Source organism: Triturus cristatus, chromosome 10 (assembly GCF_964204655.1).
Source record: "Triturus cristatus chromosome 10, aTriCri1.1, whole genome shotgun sequence".
In the NCBI taxonomy this organism is placed as follows: Eukaryota; Metazoa; Chordata; class Amphibia; order Caudata; family Salamandridae; genus Triturus; species Triturus cristatus.
The window spans coordinates 1,036,767,077-1,036,793,312 of record NC_140593.1 but is presented as its reverse complement, the minus strand read 5'-3'; the positions used below and the strand labels follow the sequence as shown (position 1 = coordinate 1,036,793,312).

General features: G+C 42.4%; 1 protein-coding gene across 1 annotated transcript; it reads right to left on the bottom strand.

Moving 5' to 3' along the window:
• Window positions 1–780: 780 nt before the first annotated feature.
• Window positions 781–25,647, bottom strand: ANKS4B (ankyrin repeat and sterile alpha motif domain containing 4B). The gene is made up of 2 exons (XM_085629113.1): window positions 25,339–25,647; window positions 781–2,646 (listed from the first exon to the last, which is right to left on the bottom strand). Exons 1-2 carry the CDS (start codon window positions 25,500–25,502, stop codon window positions 1,572–1,574), a joined length of 1,239 nt encoding a protein of 412 aa, XP_085485239.1. The 5' UTR covers window positions 25,503–25,647; the 3' UTR covers window positions 781–1,571.
• Between the last annotated feature and the right edge of the window lie 589 nt (window positions 25,648–26,236).

Sequence of the window (26,236 nt, the reverse complement as noted above, 5' to 3'; positions counted from 1 at the left end):
AATAAGAACCTTTAAACCATCTACAGAGCTTTACCCTTGTCAGGGCTTCTGGGGGTATGTGACATGGAGAACCAAATTATGCAGCAGGTTATCTGAGTGCTACTGCAAAATCACAAATTATGAGGCGCATTCTCTTGCAGTATTACTTTCATTTATATGAGTTAAACACATTTTTGTGAAACCTGCAAATCATGTTGCAAATGAAGTCAATCCACAAGAAAGTGGTAAGTGCTGCAGCCACAGAATTGCCTAAATGCACCGGTTCTCACCACTGTCCTTTGTTTTATCAACAGTTTTTTCATGAAAGGTAAGCAAAACCTAAACATTCTACTTTCAATCTGTATACATTGTTATCTGCAAGAAAATAGCTTTTTTAAGCGAACTGCCCTAAAATAAATAAGTAATATAAATATTACATACTCATTAACATATATTTTTGAGATATTGATATCTCTGGTGTTGTTTACATGCCAGTTGGCTTGGGGTGGGGGGCGGGGGGGGGGGGGGGTGGGTGCGAGTTATAATTAACTTAGGGCATGACTTATAGTTACTTGAGATAACTATAATTGGTGAATTTTAGTGGTTTTTAGTTTAAAACGTTACGTTGTATACTGAAGATTTCAACTAACTATAACGTTACTTTCACCTTTGCTTTTCAATAAAAAAAAAGTATATATATATATATATATATATATATATATATATATATATATATATATATATATATATATATATATATATATATGCTGCAACCAATCACTCCAACAGGAACGAAGCATCTTGGTGGCAAAATAGAATTTATTTTGTTCTCTCAGCTGCCTGTCATGACGCGTTTCGGCCGAAACGTCGGCCTTGATCACATGAAGTGCTTAATATGTATTGATTACCATTGATGAGTTTGGGGAAGAGTCATAACTAACGAAATTCAAAGCCTCGAATGGGTCATGATGCCCCTCCCAAAAAATGGTAACAAATGGCATATTATGCTCTGCATATACAGTAAATGCCTTGGCATTTTTTCATATGTTTTTGTTTAAAAACATTTTTTTTCAAAACTAAGGTGAAAGGTGCCGTGCAATTTGTACAGTGGGGTAAAATCATATAGCAGTTGTTTTTCTGTGGAAAGTCCCTGAAGCAGGCAATCTTTAACGTAGTAAACAGTTTTATTCCCCCCAAATGTTGGTTTCATTGCGCTGTTGTAATAACATGGAATTTGATCTCTGCACTGTTGTAATAAAGGTGTGCATTTGCCTTTAAAATATAGTTACTCAAAATAACAATACTGCGCCACATTTATTGCTCTGGTAAATGTGACATATGGGGAAACACGTCATTTTAATGTTACATTTCTGTAACATTAAAATTCGATTTTTCCATCCATATTTAAATTTTCAAGTGAAATACCATTTATGGAATATAAATAAGGTTGCAGATCTAGTCATGGACATGTGTCTCTGATAATTAGAAATGTACTATTGCTGGCATCATTACTCAGAGATCCAATGTTGTTTCTGTGGAACACTTTTAGCTGAGTGGTTATTACATGAAAGGAATCCTTGAGGGTGCTCTATTTAAAGCCCGGTTTCTACAATCTTTCCAGGCCTCCCTAAAGCCAGCGTTCTCTTTTCGACTGCGCTGAGGATCTTCTTCCTTGGGCCCAGCTGAATATTTATGCTTTGCAGGTCTCCATCAGTACAAAGCATAAGGGCATCTAAGTCAATTTTCTCTCTCATTAGAATAGGAACCAGCTCATGCAGATTCTGTGATGCCAGAAACACCAAAAGAGGGGCGGTCTCAACCTCATTGTCATCCCAGCCAATATCTTCCTCATTCCAAGGTAACTCAAGGTCATGGTCAGCATCAAGTTCATCTTCAGGCTGGAATAATTCACTGGAGATCTTGAACCCCAGATCTTCTCCATTGTATGATGATTCTTCTAGACCAGCATTGAGCCCTACTGCAAGGTTCCGCCTGAAAACAATATTTCCAAGTCCTGGACGATTAAAAACTGACTGCTGCTCATCCTGACCCTTCCCTTCCCCGAGGCTGGTTTTCTCATTAAAGTCTTCCGAAATCTCATCCTCTTGTTTTTCGATGAATACATCTAATGCTCTTGTCCGGCCTGAACTGCTGTTCTCAGTCATGAAGATAACATTACTTGCTGTGTTTCTGTCTACTGTGTTTTTTTCTTTCCTTTTCAGCTTTGTCCGCAAAGTGTCTGTCAAGCTTAGGGAACTTGACGAAACAGAAGCAGCAGAATGTTGGGAAGTGACTGTTCCCTTCCATGACGAAAGAGATCCAAACTTGTCCTTGTTATAGTTTTTGGTCATCTCACTTTGATGCCTCGCTTGAACTTTTTCGCACTCTTTAATTTGTCGTTTGGCATCTTTTTTGGCCTGCTCTTTGAGTCTGGCAACTTTCTTGGGGTTCATTGTGTTTTGGTTGGTGGCCGCTCTGTCTAGGATGACAACACATTCATTTCGGTCTCTGCTGACAGCCGCATCAAGCGGAGTACGAAGGTCATTGTCCAGCGCAAAAATGTTGGCCCCAAAATTCACCAAGAAGGACACGCAGTGAATGTGTCCATTGGCAGCCGCATGATGCAGTGACGTGTTTCCCCATATGTCACATTTATCAGGATTACCACTGCAAAAACAAGAACACAATATTTAATACTTAGGTTTTACTGCAGAAGAAGATTGATTAACCTAGCATGATCAGGCTTTGCCCCCTTTCCTAATGCCAAAGAAAAGCAGTTGCATGCAAGGGTCAAGTGCTATAACGCCTGATACACCACTTGTAACGTGTGCTTAACCTGTAGCACATATCTTACATGTCTAACCACAGTGTTGGTGTCTACATGTAGGAATTTGTACTGGAGGGGGTACCTCCAGTTCACAACACACGTTTCGACAGCACAGACTCGCCTTTGCATCACAGCGCAAGCCTTTTTATATCACAGAATATGTAGTGCGAGCACCAGTGATAACATTATCAACAATGCAACTTTTTATGAAAACCTAGTGCTTTCCTAATTTTTGATATGTGCTAAGTAATTGTTTTATACCTGAAAATGTGGTCACTTGGTAATTAAAAGTATGACGTGGTCGGCTATAAAATTCTTTCTGGGTACCTCCCCTACATAGGATTATAAGAAAAAAGGACTCATGCATACAGGACCATGTATGTAATTGTGTCCCAGAAATGTAAGTAAACGTGTTTCTGCCCTCTGTAAGTGTCCAAGATGCAGGGGCATTCATCAGGACTGCAAGGGACCCCTGTAACACTATCTACTTCAGTGTCTGTCCTAAATCGTACCCAGTCATTGAATAAGGGTATGAGTCTTCATAAGAAAGGAGCACGGGTAAATGGAGTTAATGCCTGTTTCCACCATAAACTCAGAACCTTGTTTAATTCATCAAATCATTCAAACATGTTGACACAGTTTTCAGGCAAAAAACAATTACCCAGAGCATAATAGCATGCACAGTTCTCTAAAGGGAAAACACTTCTCTTTTAAGAAAATGCTCCCCTGCATCCCTCAATTTTGGCGTGCCTCACCCTAACTAAAAAATACATTCACTTCTCCCCTAGAAAATAGTAGATTTACAAGCATTTTTTGGGTGTAGGAAACTATTTGCAAAATGTTGTTGAATACTCGCAAACTTGCAATTTTTTCGGCTTTCAGCAATATTTGTTGGTAGACCTATCCAGGAATACCCACATAACCCGTCCATGGTTTTAGATTGACTTAAAATGCAGATTCTAACATACATGCAGAAATTCCACGTAAGCAAATCATATTTGTTCCTGAATCTGTGGCCTGGAAACGTATGCCTATCAACATGTTGCAACTCAAATTATGGTAAGACCAGGGCCAGATTTTTTTTCCCACAGAACGCAACGCAATAAGACAACTTGCTGTGCTGTGTGAAAGGGAGAAGGCAGGAATGAGCCATATCTGTCAAGATGTGGCGTATTACTGTCCTCTGCTCTTGCGTTCAATCTGCAGCCTGGCGTCAATGCAGGCATCCTTGCTCCATGGAGCAAGGGTGCCTGCGTTACAGGCAGGATTGTTTTTGTGCAGGAAGGGACACCTTCCTGCACAAAAACGCAGGAAAGGACACCTTCCCGCACAAAAACAATCCTAGAGGCATTTTCCTCTTTTTAAGTGTGCACACAAGTTGGAAACAACAAGGAGAAATAAATATATTTCTCCTTGTTGTGCCTCTGCTGGGAAGGGGTACAATTCTGACACATTCCCCGGTCGCCCACTGTTGGTAAACATGGGTGGATGCGTGAGAACACCCAAGTTCCACACATATAAAGCCCCCACCACACAGAGTCATGCAAGGCAGAAACTTGCGGTGCATTACTTCAGATTTGTCAAGTCACGCAATGTGGCTTTGCGTAAATTGGTAAATTTCATTCTAGGTTTTGCGCCACACTGCGTCCCCTTGCATGGCACAATGACAACGCAAAACCTGTATGAAAGCTAATGGAGGGAAAACATGTTTTGGAGGGTGAGGCATATTTGAGAAGAGGGTGTCCTAATGACCATCCAGTGGAGGCATGTTTCTGTTTAGGAGGGTAAATATCAGAGGAAAGAGAGTGACACTCACCAAATAAAGTAAGTCGACAGGTATGGGAATGGGATTTTGCCATGACAAATCACATTATTTGAAAACCAAAGTACGGGTTAGATATACAATAACCTTTGTGAGGACCTGCTGTCTTGGCAATGTAGATTACAGCACACAGGGTCAGTAGTCTGGTTGGGATTTTCTCAAGACAAAACAATTTTTTTTTAAAACCACTCCACATTCCTTTGATGGAGAATATATGGCTAGGAGGGAAAAATTACAAATTGCTAGTATTCAGAAGGAAGGGCTCAGAAAACCTACACTGGGAGGCTAGACAATGACCATCCGGCCTGTGGTTGCACTGCCCTGCCCTAGGACAAAGCTGCTAAAAAGAAGCAATGCTAATTTACACATCATGTTGAACTGACATATTGGGCCGAATTTTCCCACATTCCGTGCCAGGCACCTGAATAAAGATCATAAAGCTCACTTGTCTTCCATTGATAAGGTAGTTTCAAGACCACTTTTAATACCCCTCTGCACTACCAGCACCCGCATCACCAGTGGCACTTCACATTATATGAATACCCTTACTTTCCCTGGCCTCAAATACACACCTCCAGAGCTCCATACTCACAGCTGTAGCTCGCACTTGGATCTAAATGACCACTGACATGAGGGGCCCAATGATGAAGTATGCCACCTTCATAGTGTGTGAGGGCTTTCCGTCGTCTCGATATAAGTAATTCCGAAACATTTCACACAAAAGCACAGGCTCAGGTCTAGGAATCTTTCTGTTAAGAGTAAGCCCAGCATTACCCATGGCCAACCACTGGTACGGCTACACCCTCCCAGAGAAAATAATAAAGCCCTCCCTCAGAAAAGGAATCAGGCACTGTAAGTACAGAGTTCTCTTTCTCGTGATGGCTCAACAGAAGAGAATTTGAGAGGACACTGCTATTTTCCTCGTGAGATCACCATAGCAGTCACACTGCGGGTACAATATTTCCTCATTGTAAGGTCTCAACAGCAGTGATACTGTGAGTACAGCATACTCTTCCGTGTGAGGTCTCCACAGCAGTGACACGGCGAGTACAGTATTTTCTATCTCGTGAGGGCTCCACTGAAGTGACACTGAGTACAATATTTTCTTCCTCATGAGGTCTCCACAGCAGTGGCACTGTGAGTAGTGTTGCTACCTTTCTTACAAAACACATCAGCCATTTGCTTATGTGTTGCTATTCTGTAACAGATAGGAGCTGGTAGGTGAAGAAATGTTTGTGTAACATTGCCCAGATTCGTTTCTAACCTGTCAATTATCCCTCTGTTTTCTTTAATAATCATTCGGAGGCAATTTAGACAGCACACAGATACTTTTTAACTGATTTCTTTATTTGTTTGCTGTCTCAGATTTATGTTTCAAAAATGGAAAAAATACCAGATGTCACAGTTTTCCCAATATTTTTACCAGCCTGCATTGGAAAATATAGGCCAGACTGGTAAAAAAAACAACAACAAAAACGGTCAAATAGCAACCATAATTGTGAGTACAATACTCTCTTCCTTGTGAAGCTTCCATAGCAGTGACAAAGTGAGTACAATATTCCCTTCCTTGTGAGGGCCCCACAGAAGTGACACTGTAAGTAAAATATTCTCTTCCTTGTGAGGTCTCCACAAAAGTGACACTCTGAGTACAATACTTCTTTCCGTGTGAGGTCTCCACAGAAGTGACACTGTAAATACAATATTCTCTTTCTTGTGAGGTCTCCACAAAAGTGACACTCTGGGTACAATACTTCTTTCCGTGTGAGGTCTCCACAGAAGTGTCAATGTGAGTACAATATTCTCTTTCTTGTGAGGTCTCCACAAAAGTGACACTCTGAGTACAATACTTCTTTCCGTGTGAGGTCTCCACAGAAGTGTCAATGTGAGAACAATATTCTCTTCCTTGTGAGGTCTCCACAAAAGTGACACTCTGAGTACAATACTTCTTTCCATGAGAGGTCTCCACAGAAGTGTCAATGTGAGTACAATATTCTCTTTCTTGTGAGGTCTCCACAAAAGTGACACTCTGAGTACAATACTTCTTTCCTTGTGAGGTCTCCACAGAAGTGTCAATGTGAGAACAATATTCTCTTCCTTGTGAGGTCTCCACAAAAGTGACACTCTGAGTACAATACTTCTTTCCGTGTGAGGTCTCCACAGAAGAGACAATGTGAGTACAATATTCTCTTTCTTGTGAGGTCTCCACAAAAGTGACACTCTGAGTACAATACTTCTTTCCATGTGAGGTCTCCACAGAAGTGTCAATGTGAGAACAATATTCTCTTCCTTGTGAGGTCTCCACAAAAGTGACACTCTGAGTACAATACTTCTTTCCGTGTGAGGTCTCCACAGAAGAGACAATGTGAGTACAATATTCTCTTTCTTGTGAGGTCTCCACAAAAGTGACACTCTGAGTACAATACTTCTTTCCGTGTGAGGTCTCCACAGAAGAGACAATGTGAGTACAATATTCTCTTTCTTGTGAGGTCTCCACAAAAGTGACACTCTGAGTACAATACTTCTTTCCTTGTGAGGTCTCCACAGAAGTGTCAATGTGAGAACAATATTCTCTTCCTTGTGAGGTCTCCACAAAAGTGACACTCTGAGTACAATACTTCTTTCCGTGTGAGGTCTCCACAGAAGTGTCAATGTGAGTACAATATTCTCTTCCTTGTGAGGTCTCCACAGAAGTGACGCTCTGAGTACAATACTTCTTTCCGTGTGAGGTCTCCACAGAAGTGTCAATGTGAGTACAATATTCTCTTCCTTGTGAGGGCTCCACAGAAGTGACACTAAGTACAATATTCTCTTCCTTGTGAGGTCTCCACAAAAGTGACGCTCTAAGTACAATACTTCTTTCCTTGTGATGTGTCCACAGAAGTGAGACTGAGTGCAATATTCTCTTCTTTGTGAGGTTTACACAGAAGCGACACTGTGAGTACAATATCTTCCTTGTCAAATCTCCATAACAGTGACACTGTGAGAACAATATTCCCCTTCTTGTTAGGTCTCCAAATAAGTGATACTGGGAGTACAATACTCTCTTCCTCATGAGGCCTCCACAGCAGTGACATTGTGAGTACAATATTCTATTCCTTTTCAGATCTCCACAGCCGTGACAGGGTCGGTACAATATTCTCTCCCTCGTGAAGTCGCCACTAAGTGACACTGTTAAGAACAGTTTTCTGTTCCTCATTAGGTTTCCATAGAAGTGACCCTATGGCCCTGATTACGTGACACGCGGGGAAATTAAATAATTAATTTTCCCTCGTCTTAAGTCGAAATCCCTCCCACCGGGCCCCACTGCCCCACAGCTCTTACCTGCACGGGCCGCGGCTGCTAGGAGTACATAATTCTCTTCCTCTTGTGGTCTACAGAGCAGTGACAGTGGGAGCACAATATACTCTCCCTTGTAAGATCAAGACAGCAGTGGCACTCGTGTTACAATATTCTCTTCTCCATGAGGTTTGTGAGTACAATATTCTTTTCACCGTGACCTCTTTATAGAAGTGACACGTTGAGTACAATATTCGCTTCCTCGTAAGGTCTCCACAGCAGCGACACTGTGAGTGACAGAGACAACAGCAGTAAAAGGTAAAGCCATTAATTCCCACTTTCATGTTTGGAGCAAGATTGCATTTGCATGCATTCTGTTCACACTTTGATTGACATGACTTCTATCTAATGTAACAGACTTAAAGAAATGCGTTGGAGTGACAGACGGTGGATATTGTCAATATGGCATAATTTAACTGCTAACACAAAGCTATATTGATTTTTAAGATGTTTGCAAATAGCAGGGGGACTGATGAGAATAATTATAATGGAAGTGGATCTCAGTTCCTTCTCACTTCGATCTCTGCAGGAATATGGAATTATTGTCTCCGTGCGGATGATACATCTGCCCGCCTTAATCCATTAATTTGACCTCCTCCTCATCCACACCCTTGTTTGATTAGCAACTGTGTTGCCTGGCTGTGCCTAGCAGAACCATATCCGTCTCAGGAGCTTCTAGACTGTAACTAGAGAGGATCTTCTCGGTGTTACCATGTTTTTTAACATAATGCATATTGCAGCATAGAATATTATCATCACTCTCCACAAATATTTCATCATGCCGCAAAGAAATGATGCAAAATAGTCCAGTGCTTGTAATTCTCCCTTAGACCTAAAGTGAGGAATATCTCTACTATCAGTAAGTGCTAAAGTGCAACTCCATGGCGTCAGCTTTTATAATAAGTAACATATTGGAAGGAAGACACCATACAATCTTTCCACAGCATCTGAATTTCATATCAGCAGTGACATGAGTTCCCTCCATAAACGAGACAGCGGTTATATTAATGTGGAATACATTTTTAGGACGATGGTTAGTAGGGCAAGCAGCTTCGAGGGGGAGGGGCTGTAAGAAATGTTGGTACACTCTCGAGAAAGTGAATTGGAACTTAAACAGTGGGTTGGAGTTTCTGAAAGCCAAATGCACTTCCATTAAACCGACCAGGCAGGCTCTAAATTATGCATGTCAAACGTAGGGCCAGGAAAGTCTGATTCATGACAGATTTTGAGCACACAAAAACAGGACCCCTCCTCCTGCTCGTCCAATTGTCTCGGGGATCGGGTCACTGTTGGAACCCCTGTCTCGCTTCTGCAATTTCTTTCTAAAACCACTTATACAACAAACCCCGACTTACCTAAAGGACACCAAAAGCCAACTCAAAATGCTACAGGATTTGCCAGTGGATGAGGACTCTACGATTCTAGTGACCCTAGATATCGAGTCTTTATACCAGCATCCCACAAGATGGCATGATAAAAGTAATCAGCAATGTCTTGGCAGAGGCCAGCTGGGATTTTCGCACTCCAAAACAACATTATTGAGTGTGCCACATTGGCACTTAAGGAGAATTTTTTTGAGCATGAGGGTCATTTGTTCCTACAAACCACAGGGACTTCGATGGGCAGCACTTTTGCCCCCAGTTTCACAGGGCTGTAAATCTATGATTTCGAACAAAAACACATCCTAGACCCCAGCAACCCTTTTGTCACGTGTATCTCCTTTTGGAAGAGATACATATATGATATCCTTGTAATTTGGCAAGGCCCGAACAGACACTCACGGAATTCCCAGAATGGATCAACACCTGTGACACCAACCTGAAGTTTACCCATTCCTACGATAGGAAATAAATGATCTTCTTGGATGTTACCATCTCTAAGGAAGATAGGAAACTCGAGACCTGAGCATACTACAAACCCACTGCCAAGAATAACCTACTAGAGTTTTCCAGTTTCCACCCAAGGGCATTGAGAGAAAATCTGCCTTACCGACAATATCTCCTTTTAAGAAGAAATTGCAGTAAACTTGATTACTACCGCACCCAAGCCACGGATTTAACTGCAAAACTGAGAAACTGAGGATATCTTAAACAGAAGTCACAAACGCGCCCGAAACCAACCTCAAGTTTCCCTCTTGGAAGATATTCCTAGAAATAAGACAGAAATTCCTTTGACCTGAGTTACCACCTTTAGCACAGCGTCTAATTTGGTTACAAAATCGATTAGCAAGCACTGGAGAATCCTACAGACCAACAACAGAAAATGGGAGAAACCTCTTTTTTCATTTAAGAGGGTCAGAAGTTTGAAGGACTCCCTGGTCTCCATTGGTGCTAGCCCCGATATTACACGGTCTGCTGCAGACTTTACTGATATGAAGCATGGCACTACTACCATGATGTTTAACTGAGCGCCCGACATACAATGATATCATCCTGGCCTAAACCAGAATATTTTACAAAAGCTTTACCTCCTTAAGGCGAGCAGTATAGACATTACTACACCATTTCGGCAATGAGAGATTGGTAGGACATGCAACAATCCTAATAATGAAGAATATGCCCGCTCCACTGAGGCTAATTCCTCGTAGATATACTAATGATCTACTCTCATATACAGTAACATGGGGCTCATACTCCTCTAATTACATTTTTTTCCCTTAGACATCCAGCCTACACTGACAAGTGGTTCCACTCCCTTTCCTGATATTTATTTGTTGTAAAAACACTCCAGTTACACAACGTAAAACATTTTAATACGCAGCACCACAGTGCTCGCTCCTTTAATTTCTGTCTGCCGATAAGTGCAGAATAAAGATTTACAGTTGACTACTTGTCAACTGGGTTAACGTTTCAGCCTTTCTTTCCCACACGCTGTCATGATCACGTGGACGCGGTCACACATTGCGTGATGACGCGCCTTACCTCAGAACACAATGATGGCAGCATAAAGACGCCCGTCAGGGGCTCCCCTACATCCACAGGGTCCCTGATTGGGTTCTAGCCAGGTGTCGAGTGGGCGCTTGGATTTGGTGTAAGTACTGCATACTGGACGCTCCAGCTACCGAGGTATTCTTTTTACTTATCGCTCGTCCTACGTTTTTCTAAAATACTTTTTTACCTCCATTACAGTGTGTGACAATAGTCCACCGCCCCCCGCCAGGACCCATGGGGCAACACTTTTTCTAAAACAAAGTAAGCCTTGTTCCAATGTTTCTCCCACATGTTTTAATGTTCACGAGTCTTTCGCTGCCGACTCGGTCTTGGTTCATTACCTTCCCTCTAAATCTCAATTAGACTACCCAAACCACACATTATTTACGAGTGGTTTTCGAATTTTAAAACAGCACAGTGCACTGAATAAACTGCTGAATTTAAGCATCACTTGGTATAAATATATATTTTCCAAGATGAATGACTGGAGAGTGCTTTAATTATTGCACCTTACGATCATCACAATAGGCACCACAGCCTGTTGAGTCCACAGTTGTATAGCACATAGAACAGCATGTGTGTCACTGCATCTTCTATGGCACAACACCATGGTCAACTTAACAAATGGCGTAAGTACTTTGGTATGTGCTTTCTCTTTCAGATTTATTTCCCTTCAGACAACACTGAAGGTCTAAAACCGTAAGTTAACGTTAAACCCGGCCACAGGTGAGGGTGCACCTTAGCGCGTGCATACCCTGGTGGCTTTTAAGGTCCTGACGAAAGCCTCACTAATTACGTAAGGAGGCTGAAACATCCACACCTACCACCTTTTAATCTTACCTTACTTCTCCACTATTAAAGGTTTTTAGGAATAAGTTAAGATAATTTTAAACTCCACTGTATTATTGTTTTCCCTCCCAGCACAGCCAAAAAATCCTGCTCCGCTGTAATCAGGCGTCGTAGCACACCCGAGAGGCACTCGGCCCCTCGGGTGGGAACCCTATGATGAAGCATGTCTCCAACTAGGTTGGTGAGTGAGGGTTCTTCTTAAAAAACACTCTGTGACTTCAGGTAATGCTTTCCATTTGGAATCACATTTCCTTTATTTATAGATTTTGAGCATAACCAGTGACTATGTATTTCACTGAATGTCAATTTACTAGAAATGGAAATCTTGAATATCTAACATTGATCCGGCATTTCCGGGCCTAAATTGGCACACCTGCAGTAAATAAAAGGTTACACTTCCTACAAACGTTTTCACCATTAGTAGAGCATTAAATGGTAGCCGGAAGGTACTACTTGCTGGTTCAGCTGCAGACGCACTTACCGGCCACCAGGGGTCCGTGTGCATCACTTGTGTCAAAAGGTCCTCCTTGGTGCGAACATCACACAGGAAGGGGTTTTGTGCCCCACTTCTAACAAATCCTAGGGGAAGCACTGTGGAACCAATGACATCCTGACCCTCGAACGACTGAAAGCCTATTAAAACATCATGCTATTTCCATACGGTACAGCACCAGAATATAATACCCAAAATCTTGTCTGACAGAAATATAATGTCCAAAATATTGTTTACAGAAAAATCTCCGGAGTGGATTTAAAAATAGAAAATCTATTTCTAAGTGGGCAATATTTTTGTACATAATATTTATGATACAATATTTTTGTCAGACGGTATTTTTGATAATGATATACTGACATACAATAGATGCTTCCATCCATGCTGTCACTCATCTATCCTTCCATACTCATTCACTCAGCATTCATGCATTCACTCATCCTTTAACTCACTTGTCTATGTATCCATCAATGGACTAATTCTCACATTCGCCCATCTGCAGCGCCACACACAACTCATCGATCAGTGAAGAGGCACTTTCAGTTAGGGGTCAAAGCTACTAGTTTGTGAGAGGTGTGAGAGTGCATTTGGCAGCAGGTGGAGACTGCTATTGTGTGGGGTGTAGCAGGTATTCCAGAAGTGTGCGACTGCTAGTGGGTGAGAATACTGTATGTAGTGTGCGAGTGTTGGTCTGCTAGGACTGTGAGAGTCCGGTTGGAAGTGTGAGACTGCTAGTGTGTTAAGGATGTGAGACTACTGCTCGTAGTGTCAGATTGCTACTCCATTTGGGGAGTGAGAGCTATTGGGGGGGTTGTGGCTAGCAGCCTGAAGGGTGTAGGAGTGCCTCTTACAGGGTGTTACTGCTACTCTGATGGATATATGAGAGCCGCAGAAGTGTGAGACTGCTAGTATTTGAGGGGTGCAAGAATGCTTCTGGTAGTGTGTGATTGTCTACACTGTTAGAGGTGTGGAAGGGCTTCTAATAGCACGTGGCTGCTAGGCTGTGAGGGGTGCGAAAGTGCTGTCAGTATTTAGAGTGTTTTTGCTGTTCCACCAGCCGTGGCTGAAGAGACACCGTGTACTTACTTAACGCTGGGTGGATTTTACACTTAGAAGACCACTGCAACACTCATTCGTAAGCCGAATCCTCTTCCTCTGCTTGTGAGCATTGATGCCTGCTTAGCCTAAAGTGGCTGCCCAAAGATTTAGAGGAAGGTAGTAATGGCGCAAGCTGTGCATTTATATACTTTCTAGAACCCTTGCCCTGTGACTGCTGGCAGACTCACACCTGCAGCCCCCATCTGCACAGATCACTGTCCCTCTTACCAGGTGCACAGTGTGCTGTGTTTTACTGGTGTCACCAAGAGACAAATACAACAATGGACAGATTCTCAGTCCCAAAAGACGAGTTTGCTTAGTGCTTGAAGCCTCACCCTCTGCTTCTAGCTCTAGGACTTTGCCACTAGCCACACATGAACCTCTACACGATGGTATCCAGCAATTGCTCTCATTGGCTGATCCTAGTCCCACTGCATGAACTCTGAACCCACTCCAGATTATCCGTGTGGGTTGGGCATGCATATTGTGCATGTGCAGCAAAATGGGCTTCATGCACAGGGCATATGTCGGGTATGGTAAGCTTGACAGGAGCAGCTGGTTCATCACCATGCAGGATCATCATAATGGGCATAAGCCAAAGAACATGCACAGGCAAGTGTCACACTTGTACACTTGTAGTCTAGACAGACCAGCACAGACCTCAAAACAAGGTCTTTGCCCCCTGTGATACAGTGGCAGCAGATCTGGGGAATGCCTGTTAGCCATCAAAACAATACATAAGAAAATCATCTCTCGTAAAAGGCAGTGTGCACACCAACATTGCTCAGCCATTTGTTTACTGTAAAATGCACTACCCCTCAACTCACTCCATACTCAGTAACATCATTATGTTCACACATAGCAGCTATCTTAGGTGGTGAGAATCCACGGTCGGTCATAATGTGTTGTACTGACCGTGCAGATGATTGACCAGGCGTCATTACATGCTTTAATGCTGGTTTCTACCAATGGTGACTTGCACTGCTGGGGACAAACATTAGCAGGGCTGCTTTCTACTAGAACAGTGGGTAATAACAATGGAATTCCACATCAGTCCATCTAGATATTGCTTTCCACCAAATTGCGGACGTCATGCAGCTAGACCAAAGTGGTGAATACTAATGACAGTTTTAGATTAGATTATCCATGTACGTCATTCAAACCAAGATCCCTGGAACTCAGCTAAACACGAACTGAGTTTTCCCTCGTTAACGGAGTAACTGCCAAGTCCCACCTCCAGGAGTGGCTCAACAAAAGAGCTTGGAAAGCTTCTCCTGTAATCACTAATTTTTCACTGAAACATCCCTACACTTTTTCATTAACCCTTCTTTGTCCTTTCAGAACCATATACATAAAAGAGGTTTCAGTCTACATTACTGCACCAAGTCAAGCCCTTCCTACTGCCTGCGAAAATGTGGTCTACAGTCCAGTTCTTTGTCTCATCTCATGTAGATGGAGCCAGTATGTTACTCACTGGTCTCCCAGAGTTCTTATTGACCACAATCAAAGTCATGCAGCGCCTCAAAAAATCACTGACAAAGGAAGATGGAATAAACATCCCCAACTTTGAAAGAACTGCATTTTAACTGTTTCTTCCTGGCAGAACCTGGTTCATTCAGTTGTATGATCTATAATGCACTCCCACTAAATAAATTTGACCATCTTGCTTCCAAATGCAAGGAACCCGGTAATACCCGCACTATAAGGAGGTCTTTCTGGGTAGGCTGAAAATTCAAATAAACTCACAAAGCACACACAAGCCCACATGCTGCTTTTTCTGTATAAGGACTAAGACTATGAAATGACCTGATCTTGTATTTCAGACTTGCTCCTTCACTGGATAAATTCAGGAAAGGTCTCAAGATCCACCTCATCCCAATTGTACCCATCTCATTACACAACTCTACTCTTCTATGCCCCATCATACCTAAATGTGATGTGTATTTCTAATCCTTGTGCCAGAAACTGAGTTATTCATTATAGAGCATATGCCCCTGCCAACTTAATAAATACACTCTGGTAGGTTAAAGCACAGTTCTTAAAGAACCTCTTCTCAACCTCTAGTAGCGATGGCACAAGCAGGAAGAATGTATGTTGACCTCAAGCAGCACCAACATAATAAAACTACTAAACCAATACAAAAATAAATGAAACATTTAATGGCAAAAATAAAACAAAATTATTACAATTGTAAACTGGAACTGAAGATATGAATTTTAAATGTTTTAAAGCAAAAGTGTCGTTCAAAAATATCAGTTTGCAGTTAGTCAGGATATAGACGTGACCGAAATGTGACTTCAGGATGACCGCGGTGGAGTGGAAGTCAGATAAGCAAATCAGGTGCCCCTGTCAAGGTTTTTACCTTGGTACTTAAGACAGTGGATCAGTTGGAGAGCTTGTCAAGAGATTGTGGAGAATGGGACAACAGAAACTCAAGAGTCTCACTTCCTCATCATTGGTGCACTTCCGAGGCACAAACGGTATGGTCAGCATTTAAGGCCATGCTTACATGGTGTGCTAACTTGGTAATACATTGCTAGTTAAGGCTCTCCGCTACGTACTGCCTTGCACTGGTTTAGCCGTTCCTCACTTATATAGTTTTACTCCATCGTGGCTCCCTTAATCTTGGTTTCCATCGCTTTTCCCTCCTTTATTGCCCATGCTGCTGTGCTTGATATCTTTGGGTATCCTTCCACACTCTTTCCTTCTCTGCTCCTGTATGGTATGGTTTGCTTTGGCGTCCTGGAGTCCCTGTCTGGTGCCAAAGTTCAACCTAGCAACAGCCACTGCCAAAACTGATAAGTGTGAATCACTCATATGCTTTACTAATTTATTCTGGTCTGTATCAGAGTATTTTCCTGCGGTTTCCTATTTACCTTACAGCCAGATCAGTGAGTTATCATTCTTTCACCACCATGCTTCTCCCATGACGTCCATAGTCTTTAATGAATCCATTCTGAGAGTGAGATCCAGTACAGTGTTTCACTCCATTCCCTTATTTGCCCCAGATTCCTACAGTAGGTGTTTTGTTCACTTTTCTCACCTATGTCTTTGTTCAGGGACAGCTGGGGCTATTAGTGGTTGTGCATACCAGGAAACCAACAGTTTATTTTTTTTAGCTTAGTATCTTCCAGGGGGCCTAGGTTCTAGGCTGAATCTCCAAGTCGGCTACGTTGTTGTAGAACTCCAGATGAAGCCATTGGTTTTAGCACCAAAAACGTTCTTAGCCACCAAGGTTGTTTCACCACTGGGATAGATTTGCCATCTAATCATGAATGGCGATTTGTAACTTCTCTGTGTGCTGCAGCATGCAGCGCTTATAGAAGTTGCAGCTTTTCATTATTTAATTAATGGTTGTTTATGTGCACATGAACAATCACTAATGGTGATTTGCTCTTTCTATGAATGCTGCAGAATGCAGCACACATAGGAACAGCAAAAACGAGGAGAAATTAATAATTTCTCCTCATAGTGCCATTTTAAGACCAAGTTTTCTCTGGTCTAATTTTTGGAGCTGCCCCATATTTATGCCAGCCTTGTAGATAGGGTGCACTGTCAAAAAGCAATGGGTGCTGGGGCGGAATGCCCACTTCAAAACCCATTGCCTGCCCCTTTCAGCTAAGTGCTGCGTGAAAGTGGCATTATTTACAAGGCAGCGTTAAGCCATATTAAGTGGCTTAACGTGGCCTTGTAAATAAGGCGAAGGGGTTATCGCCACCTGAACATCAAAAAACATGACGTTCGGGTGACGATAAGCCCTTATAAATATGCCCCTGCTCTTCTTGCTCGCCTAGGGTGAAACCTCTTGGGGATGCATCAACACCTTGCTTCGGTCTCCGTCCCACTTTTTTTCAATTTCTGGGAGAGTTCCTCCTGTTCACCCCTGCAGCCCTCGGATCCTAAGGCAGGCTTTTAAGTACCAGGTCTCTCTAGGGCTCAGGCTCTAGCAGGGTCCACTCCACAGCGGTCAGCAGGGCCTTATAGATATCAGAAGTGTTGTGTTTGGTCCCCCTGTGGCAGGTAGACAGGATACTAATCACTTTGTCCTTGGAATGCTGTTCTTTTCCCCGAATGCCAGTGTGTGTCACAAGCCCAAGAAGTTATTTTCTTCAAGCAGGGTCTTCTTTCTTCGGATGTTGTCTTCGATGGTTTAGAAGTGCTCTGGGGAGGTCAAGCAGTCCGCATTTATAAGTAACTTTATTTTCAAATCGACCAGTGTGCCGAGGACTCAGTGCTCCAGTCTAATAAGAATTGGGTGAACTCTTGACGATCGCCGTGCACTCACAGTAGCTGCAGCGCCTTCAGCATGGCTCACCGCGATACATTGCCCTGGTGATGAGGGGTGTGTCATGAAGAGCGAGGCTCGTCGGCCTTCTGCATGATGCTTCCTGCGTCAGCCACCACTGGGGATCCTGATCACTGACGACGCGAGCCCCGCTCCTGAGACATGCGGATAACTCCCGCAGCCAGACTCCTGGTTTGATACGGACGCTGCTGGCTTACATTCTCCAACAACACCCCAAGGTACTGTGCTTTGCCAAACACGTGCTCCGTCGCGGGCGACTTCCCTGTCACCGGAGCACAGCCTTTGGGGGCTTACTTGTATTTGATACTGGGCAGCAGCCTCCGTGGAGGGCCCCCTTTTGCAATTGATCATTTCTCTATGGTCCAGCATGACCGCGCAAGAACAGTGAAATACAGGGAGAGTCCTGAGCATTCTATTTTTGTCTTGTGACTTAAAACATGCATATCTTGAAAAGTATATTTTGTAATTATATCGTTTTGGCCTTGTGGTGCTAATAATATAGTAGGCTATTTCTATACACCTGTGTGAAGTCTTTTTGTGGTGTATTCATTGTTACTGTGTGTGTGTGCGTTGCACAAATACTTTACGCATTGCCTCTTTTGATAAGCCTGCCTGCTCTGCGTCAAGCTACCAGAGGGTGAGCACAGGCTATCTGATTTGTGTATCTAGCTTACCTTGACTAGAGTGGTGGGTTCTGCCTTGCCAGGGTGTATACCTTAGTCAACCAGAAACCCCATTTCTAACAATAAGTACATAGCCATGTGAACTTACAAGGCACACTTTAGGCGTGACTTATTAATATATAAAAGTATGTTTCACTACATGGCAAAGTCAATTTTCATTTCCAGGTAGCACTACAGCCCAACAAAATGGAGCTCCTGGCAGCCATTTATTTATGTAATATATGTGGATGGTGTAAATGCATACTGCAGCCCACATAAGATATTTTATCTCCCATACCATTGGTGCATTTTGTTTGCCATCTACCAGGGCCTTATAGTAAAGATAAATAAGCCAATTAGGCAAATCCAAAGCACAGTAAGGGAAAAGAGCAGGTGTTATACCACCAATGACATGGCACACAGCACACCTAGAGGGACAGAAAATTGTGTGGGGGGTCATGACACAGACTATGTCCTTTCTTACGCCCAATATTTAAACATACTTATCGTCCTAAATTCACATTGTAAACGTACCTGCCTATCTCAATTGATGGACGGAATGCAGAACAAATCAAAGCGTTCACCCCAGTCAAGAGATCTGGGTTAAATCCATCATTCTTTTGCTCACCATGCCACCACAGTTTAGACCTGGCCATATGGCGACCATGTACCCTGCTCCTATGTACAACTCTAATAGCGCCTATCAATAATCAGCACTAAAGGGCTTCACCCATTTATATGTGGTGCACAAAGGGCATTCTTCTTTCAAACCTATAAGTGTGTGGTAAAATGGGAGATGTGGTTGGCACTGTTTCAGTTACTTGCGGGCATTTGATAAGCTGTATGATAACCTCCAATTAAGCTATGATTGTACAGTCCAGGTTGTGAATCTCATATATACATTCAATTTGCCTATAGTTTTACCATGAATATTAGTTCTAATGAGGGGCAAAGACTAGTAATTGCAACCACAGTTCTCATGTATTAGTCTTAGGAAACAACACGCTGTCCACGTCTGATTTGGGTGTGAAGCATTCTAGATTTCATGAAACTTTTAAACATATAATTGTTTGGCAATTTGGGTTAAACATTACTTGACCTGTTCAACATTTTCACTGTCTAAATGCCTTGAGCAAACCTACATTTCAGGTTATTGTCAATTTACCTCTTAATAATTCAAACATAGGCAGTCTAGAATGTAACTCCAATCCATTCAACTAATACATAACACTATGGACCCTTCAATGCATTAGCAATCCATTAGTATTCAGAAGAACTTGTGTCTGGGTTACAAGAATATTGTTTTCACTCTACTTAGGATTTCAGTGAATGTATTCTGTGACTAAATCACATCTATTGCTGTGAGTATTCATTCTTTGAGGTACAGTATATTTCTACACTTCTGTCAGGAAGTAATTTAAGTGCATCCCTTCCTTCAACTGACATCCTGTTCAATTAATTCACTTATCACTTTCTCTTTATTCTAACTGTACATTTTCAGTTTCAATCAGGGAACACACCCTGTAACTCTACGCTGGCAAAATATGGAATCATGATGGTTCACCTGCGTACTGGCCACCGCAGGGTCCACTTCTTAACCACAAGCTCCAAAACTGAGTAAAGAAGTTTGGTTCACTAATCATTTGATTATGTTTTTGGGAGCCTGCGACCAGCCACATGACAATTGTCGAAGAATGAATGAACTAATTAGTGTTTTATAGAGTGTCTCAGCGCTACAGATAAGACGAGATCAAGATACTCTGAGAATAAGCTGAAAATAAGTGGGTTTTAGGAACCTTTCTGAATGACAGTTAATTCGAGATGGACCACAATGACCAAGGAAGTCTGTTCCATTCCTTGCCTGTCACGCCCGTGAACAACTGACCCCACTGTCTGGCTTGAAGGAACCTTGGACTCCTCACTGGAAAGGCTGATGCAGACCTAAGGTCTCACATTGCATCCTAATCCGCAGGCTTCACAAGGCTGGGCTCCATGGTAAGATGCTAAACTGGGTCAGTGACTTCCTTACTAATCGAACGCAGCCAGTCTGCTTGGACTCCTTTTAGTCACAGATGATTAAATCAAACCAGGGAGTGCCTCAGGGCTTGTTCCTGAACCAAACTCTCTTCAATATCTACGTAGCACCCCGTGCCCAGGTCGTGAGAGCCTGCGGTGTGGAGATCGTGTCGTATGCAAATGACGCCCAACTCCTTATTTCATTTGGCCCTGACCCAGATGAAGTGAAAAGCAAATTTGCAAATTGCATGAGGGAAGTCGCCGGTTGGATGACTATCAACTATCTCCAGTCAAACAGCTACAAGACAGATATTATGCTCTTTGGAAAAGCATCTGAGCTCTTGTCTGCCGATTGGTGGCGTTCTGAACTTGGCCCTGCCCCTTCACCTAAGCAGTTAGTGAAAAATCACTTTCCATGAAAAATCAAGTTAATGTCACCTGTGGCACCTGCTCTGCCACCATGAAGTTCCTTAAAATGCACATAGCATCCCGACAGCGCCAGGAAAACGCTGCAACAGGTCCTAATTACCAGCTGCCTGGACTACGGGAAGGCTATGCTGACATCAGTAAACTGCACCTTGCTGTCTAAGTTTCAGGTGGTCCAAAACACTGCTGCTTGGTTAATCTGCAATCTTCCCTCTTGCTTGCCCTCCGTCAGAAGCTTCACTGGTTGCAGATTAGAAAGCGGGTCATTTTTAAACTATGTTGTCTGACACACAAGGCACTCCACAAATCCCGTCCAGCATACCTGTCCACTCGATAAAAACCCTAGCTGCCATCCAGATACCCAAGATCCTCGGATAAGTCCCTTCTGGTTATCCCTCGCAAATGTCCCTCAAGACAGGGGGATAGATCGTTTTTGTACATAGCCCCTATCACAGGAATAAACTTCCCCTTAGTCTCCACTCCTGCTCATACTTCACTTTCGACAAGAAGGGGCTGAAGACTTGGCAGTTTTAGAACATACTCCCCTCTCTAAGTAGTGCAGCGCCGAGTTACTCCTGCGGGAGTGATTTGTGCGCAATATTAAATGTCTCTATCATATCATATCAAGTTTCCTTATCGAACGGTATTGCACAAACCTGTCTTTAAGATATTTTCGGCTGTATTTATAGAAAGCTCTAAGATACTGCTACACCGAGTCCTATTTAGGGATCTCAAAAATGAATTACACGGATGAGTTTTGATCAAGTTGAAGCTAACTGATCAATTTATCTGGAAGACCAAAATATAAGATGTTAGCATAGTCGAGGTTTGAAGTTGAAAGCACATGAACCAGAGTCTCACGTACAGAAACATATCTTAGAAACTTTAAGGACCACAGGAGGGCAAAACAGCTTCGAAACGTGTTCAAAATCTGTGGTTGGAAAGAGCTTGTCATCAAACTTGATACCCCAATTTTTGGCTATCGTCGTGGCTGCTGGAGGTGGAGGTAGAACGTTAGGCCAGAAATTATTAAACCACTGATCTCTTACTTGGCCAAAGAGAAGAATCTCAATTTTCTCTGTGTTGCTTTGTAGATGACTCATCCGCATCCAATGTAGTACTTAAGTAAGATAAGTTTTAAAAGCTCATAACGCTGTTGTAGATGAAGGGTCAAAAGTGAGTAGTAGCTGAGAATCATCAGCATACAAAACTGTTTTGAAACCATATTTTTAAATCAGACAGGCGAGGGGGCCTGATAGATATTAAATAGTGTGGGGCTTCGGGAAGACCCCTGCAGCAACAAATAACCTGTTTGCTGGCCAAAGAACCAGGAGCAAGCCAGACAGGTTGTTCTCTTCCTTCCAAAAATGATTTGATCTAGCTCTAGCCTGTCTTGCCAACACCTATCTCAGCCAAATGCTGTAAGAGGATAGAAAGGATGAGACACGGTATTAAATGCTCCTGAAAGATCCAACAAGCCCATGCCCGGTGCCACATATTTGGACGGATTCTTAAAAACACGGAAAAAGAACCATTTCCTGGTTTTAACCCCTCGATGCTGTTTGACACAATTCTCCACCTTCACTTCTCACTTCCAACTCTCAACTGACTCACTTTCTACTTCATCACAGCACTGGTCCCAACATTCCAATGAGGACTTGACAGGGTGCTTCAGCTCGGATGAGGTCGAGCACAGAACAATGAATGATCAGAATATCATGACCAGAATTTCGAGGAACAAGATATTACAAGGCAAATTTGTATTCATTTTCTATATCTAATTCCACTTTGATGATATATTTATCTTCAAGGTACGTAGATGTGGAGTTAAGAATCATAAATCCATTCCTCCCTCTGTGCACATACCTGTTCGATATTGTGTCCCTCGATATACTGGTCATAATATTTTGACCTTTTGACAGTTTGTCCCCGATATTCTCTACCACAATCCTTCAGCTAAGGCTAGCACTGGAAGATTCTGCTCATCAGAGACATATCTATACACATGCTAGGTATGTATACAGTTTAACCGCGGTAAAATGTCCTCCCAATCAATGAATAACAAATGTTGCTGTGAACAGTTATCAGAGTAAATGAAGCTAGAGACACTGTGCATAGGTATTCCTAAACAATCACCCGGATTATCTAATTCAGGGGCGCCTAAATTAGTACAACGCTCTGTTGATGTTTTGGTTAGGCTCGTGCTTTACAAATACCCCGATTTAAAAAATGCCTTGAATGAGAGGATTGTGGAGCTGGGCATTCTGTCTGGGGTGGAAGGAAGAAGTATCTAAATCCCCACTTTCCATCAATACTGCATCTGAGCAAGGTACATGGTGCATCATGCGCTGGAAAGTGCCAATCTGCCAAGAGAGCAGCAGTGCCTCGAGGTGTGCTGGGGAAGCAATGTAATGGGTAGCAGTGACACGGCCTGTAGGACTCCCTGTTGCCTAGCCCTTAACTGGACCTTATCTAGCCCCACACAGTTCTAAACCATCCCAGGTCCTCCCGCCAGGACTTCATTTCCCGAGTGCACAAAACATAAGTGAGTAAAATGACATATGATGGAGAAACAGATGCTTGTACACGGGTCGAATAAAAGCTCATTCAAGCTCTAAATTATTTCACTGCATATTCTTATCAAACCTCAACTTGTAACTTTCTACCCACTAAGCATCCACCAGCCTGTACAGCCAACTATTCAAGGGTCACTTCAGCCATTTGGTTGGACCCAGAAGCCTGAACGCTGGATATCCTGAAACTGGTTCCAAGACCACGTCCTTGCCTGCGGGGCATGAAGTTCTACAAGTGTCCTTGTCTTAGCCCTTCCAGTCATGACGTGTCCTCCCTTTTCGCTTGGGCCCATAATTACAGGGCAGCAAGTTAATGATTAACGTCCTTTGCAGAAGTTGTTAAGGCCCTAAACAGTGCCTCCATTATAGGGCAGTAATGCTTAAATAAGTCTTTTCTTCTGTCTACGTTTTCTTTTATTCCACTCCCATGTATTCTTCGTAAGTTTCCCTTGTGTGTTTTATTTCTTTTATTGTGTCCCACTCTGATGCCTATGACCTAGAGTATGGGTAAAATAAGCTACAAAAAATAGAAATATAAAAAACATTGTAAACATTTGATGAAATTCAGAATTAAAACCAATAGCGGGTATCAATGAATTAATGTTAAACCTTTGATATGAAGACAGGAAGCACAGTGAAACCATATTTCATGGACCAGCCCCATGTCTTAAAACAAAGCAAACACAAGGAGGCACAGGGTCAAGACTGATTTGCTTATAGCTGGATCTGAACTGTGGTGGTGAAGTGAGCTAAAGAATGATGGATTCAACCCAGATCTGTGACTGGGGGTGAGTGTCTGAAAAGCTTCAGCGCTCCGTCCATCATCTCCTTGTGTTTGCGATGTCTTCAAACAGCCGGTCAGTAAAGTGAGGAGTTCTGGCAGCAAAACCTTTAAAAACACTCTCTTACGTCTCCTAATAATAGCATTCCAGTCACGTGAGTATTTAACTTCAGAAACTATAGGAGGCACACACATAAAAACATTCAAAGTGAGATCATTTTTGCATTTGTATTGTGGCTAAGAAAGGCCTACATCATAAGTACTTTGCTTTCAGGAAGTTAAATAATTGGTGTCTTATTTATCAAGGAAGTACACTGCAAATATAAAGCGGGAAAAACACTTTTCGTTTTGATGGCTGCCTTTATCTGCCGGTTAATGTGAACTGCATGACAAAAGCATTCAAAGGCAATGCTCCAGGCTTGAGAACTCATGTGGTAACTTCAAAATGATTTGTGTCAGAAATATTTCACACAGGAATAGTGAAGCAGGACTAATTGAGGGACTATACCCACCCCAATAGTATCATTACCACAAATATGAAGACTATCACAAAGCATTGAAAATATCCTCAAGTTTAGATCCCTTGAAAAACTTTTTGACAGGTTCAGTATTCTGAAAGAGTCAACATGAACCAAGGCAGTCAATGCATTTGTAGCATATCTGGCCTCTGTGGCAATTTTCATCACAAAACTGACTTCATTCAGTAGCGTTCTAGTGTATTTTGTGGAAGTATGAGTAGGCCTCAGAAACTGATCTCTAGTCTTGGAGTACCAGTCCATATGGATTCTTCTCCCTGGTAAACAGGCTGGCAAAATGTTTATAGCCAGGCAAGGCCAGACCCACTGCTGTTGCCCGTTTATACCGGTTCTTGACAATTTTCCAAAGGGATTTTTTATTCTCATGATTCAACAATATCTGCCCATAAAAATTATAAATGTGTACTCGTGCTTTGATTTAAAAATAAAAAAAAACAGTATCAATGATAGATACAACTATTATGACTGTGTAGTCGTGCTATGCGTTTTAAATAAATAAATATATTAAAATCGGTATCAGTTATAGATACATATATTATGAATGTGTACTCGTGCTATGTCGTTTAAAATAAAAATAATAAAACATTACAAATAGTATACGTAATAGATACATTTACTAAGAATGTGTACTCGTGCCGTATGTTTTGAAAAAATAATACCAAATTATTAAAAACCCAAACAAAGGTCAGGCCCGCCACACGTACCCTCTGCTGCACACCAGCTCGAGCACCTCCAAGTGCCCGTGGTAGGCCGCCAGCAGCGTGGGCGTCATGCCGTCCTCGTCGGTCGTATTCAGGTCTTTCCTGGTGGATTCCTTCAACAGGTCCAGGTAGCCGTCGATGGCCGCTTGGTGGTACCGGGTGGACATGTTGTGTGTGCTTCCTGCGCCAGGCCCCTCGGGTGGATCGTCGCTGTCGGTGGACGGTGCTGCCCCGAATGCGCGGCGCCTCCTCACAGCAACGAGCGTTCTAGAGTAATTTAAAGACGTCACAGAAATGGGAAAGCAAAGTCCACTCTCTGCAGGCAGCAGGCCTGCACCGCAGTTAGAAACGGGGAGGCGGGTGCCTCTGTTAACGCACAGCTTCAAACGGTTTCAAAGTCCCGCTCCGTTGAGGTAATGAGGCATAAATGCATTTGATTTTTTTTTTAGATTGAAACTATTTAAAAATACCACGGTATTGTTTGTCGTTTAAAGAATACAGCTGAGTGTTCCTTTTGTAAAGCTCAAAATATGCATTATTTTACGCCTGTCGTATTTAAAAGGAAGTTTTTTATGTAACTTTGTGTCAATAGAAAAGACTAGACTGTTAACAAATCCAGTAATGCTACTAATCTGACAAATGTTCCCATATGCATTTATTTTTTTAAGCTCTGACCTAACTATAAGGGAACTGAGCTTTCTACTAAGAACATAAAACAAGAGAGATGCATTTCAATGGCATAATGTTCAATGTTTTTTGAATGCCTTCTCTATGGTTTTTATTCAGTCAGTAAAGGTTAGGTATTACAGATAAAATTATAACCAATGACGCAATGTTTACATTGGCACTTACTACAATAGAAGAACTCAAATTATGCGTATGACAAACAGGCAGAAAGGAG

Coding starts and splice junctions, on each gene's coding strand:
- ANKS4B (XM_085629113.1), bottom strand. CDS start 25,502: ATGTCCACCCGGTACCACCAAGCGGCCATCGACGGCTACCTGGACCTG. Junction 2,647..25,338: donor GAGCTGGTGTGCAGCAGAGG/GTACGTGTGGCG, acceptor TTGTTTTTGCAG/TGGTAATCCTGATAAATGTG.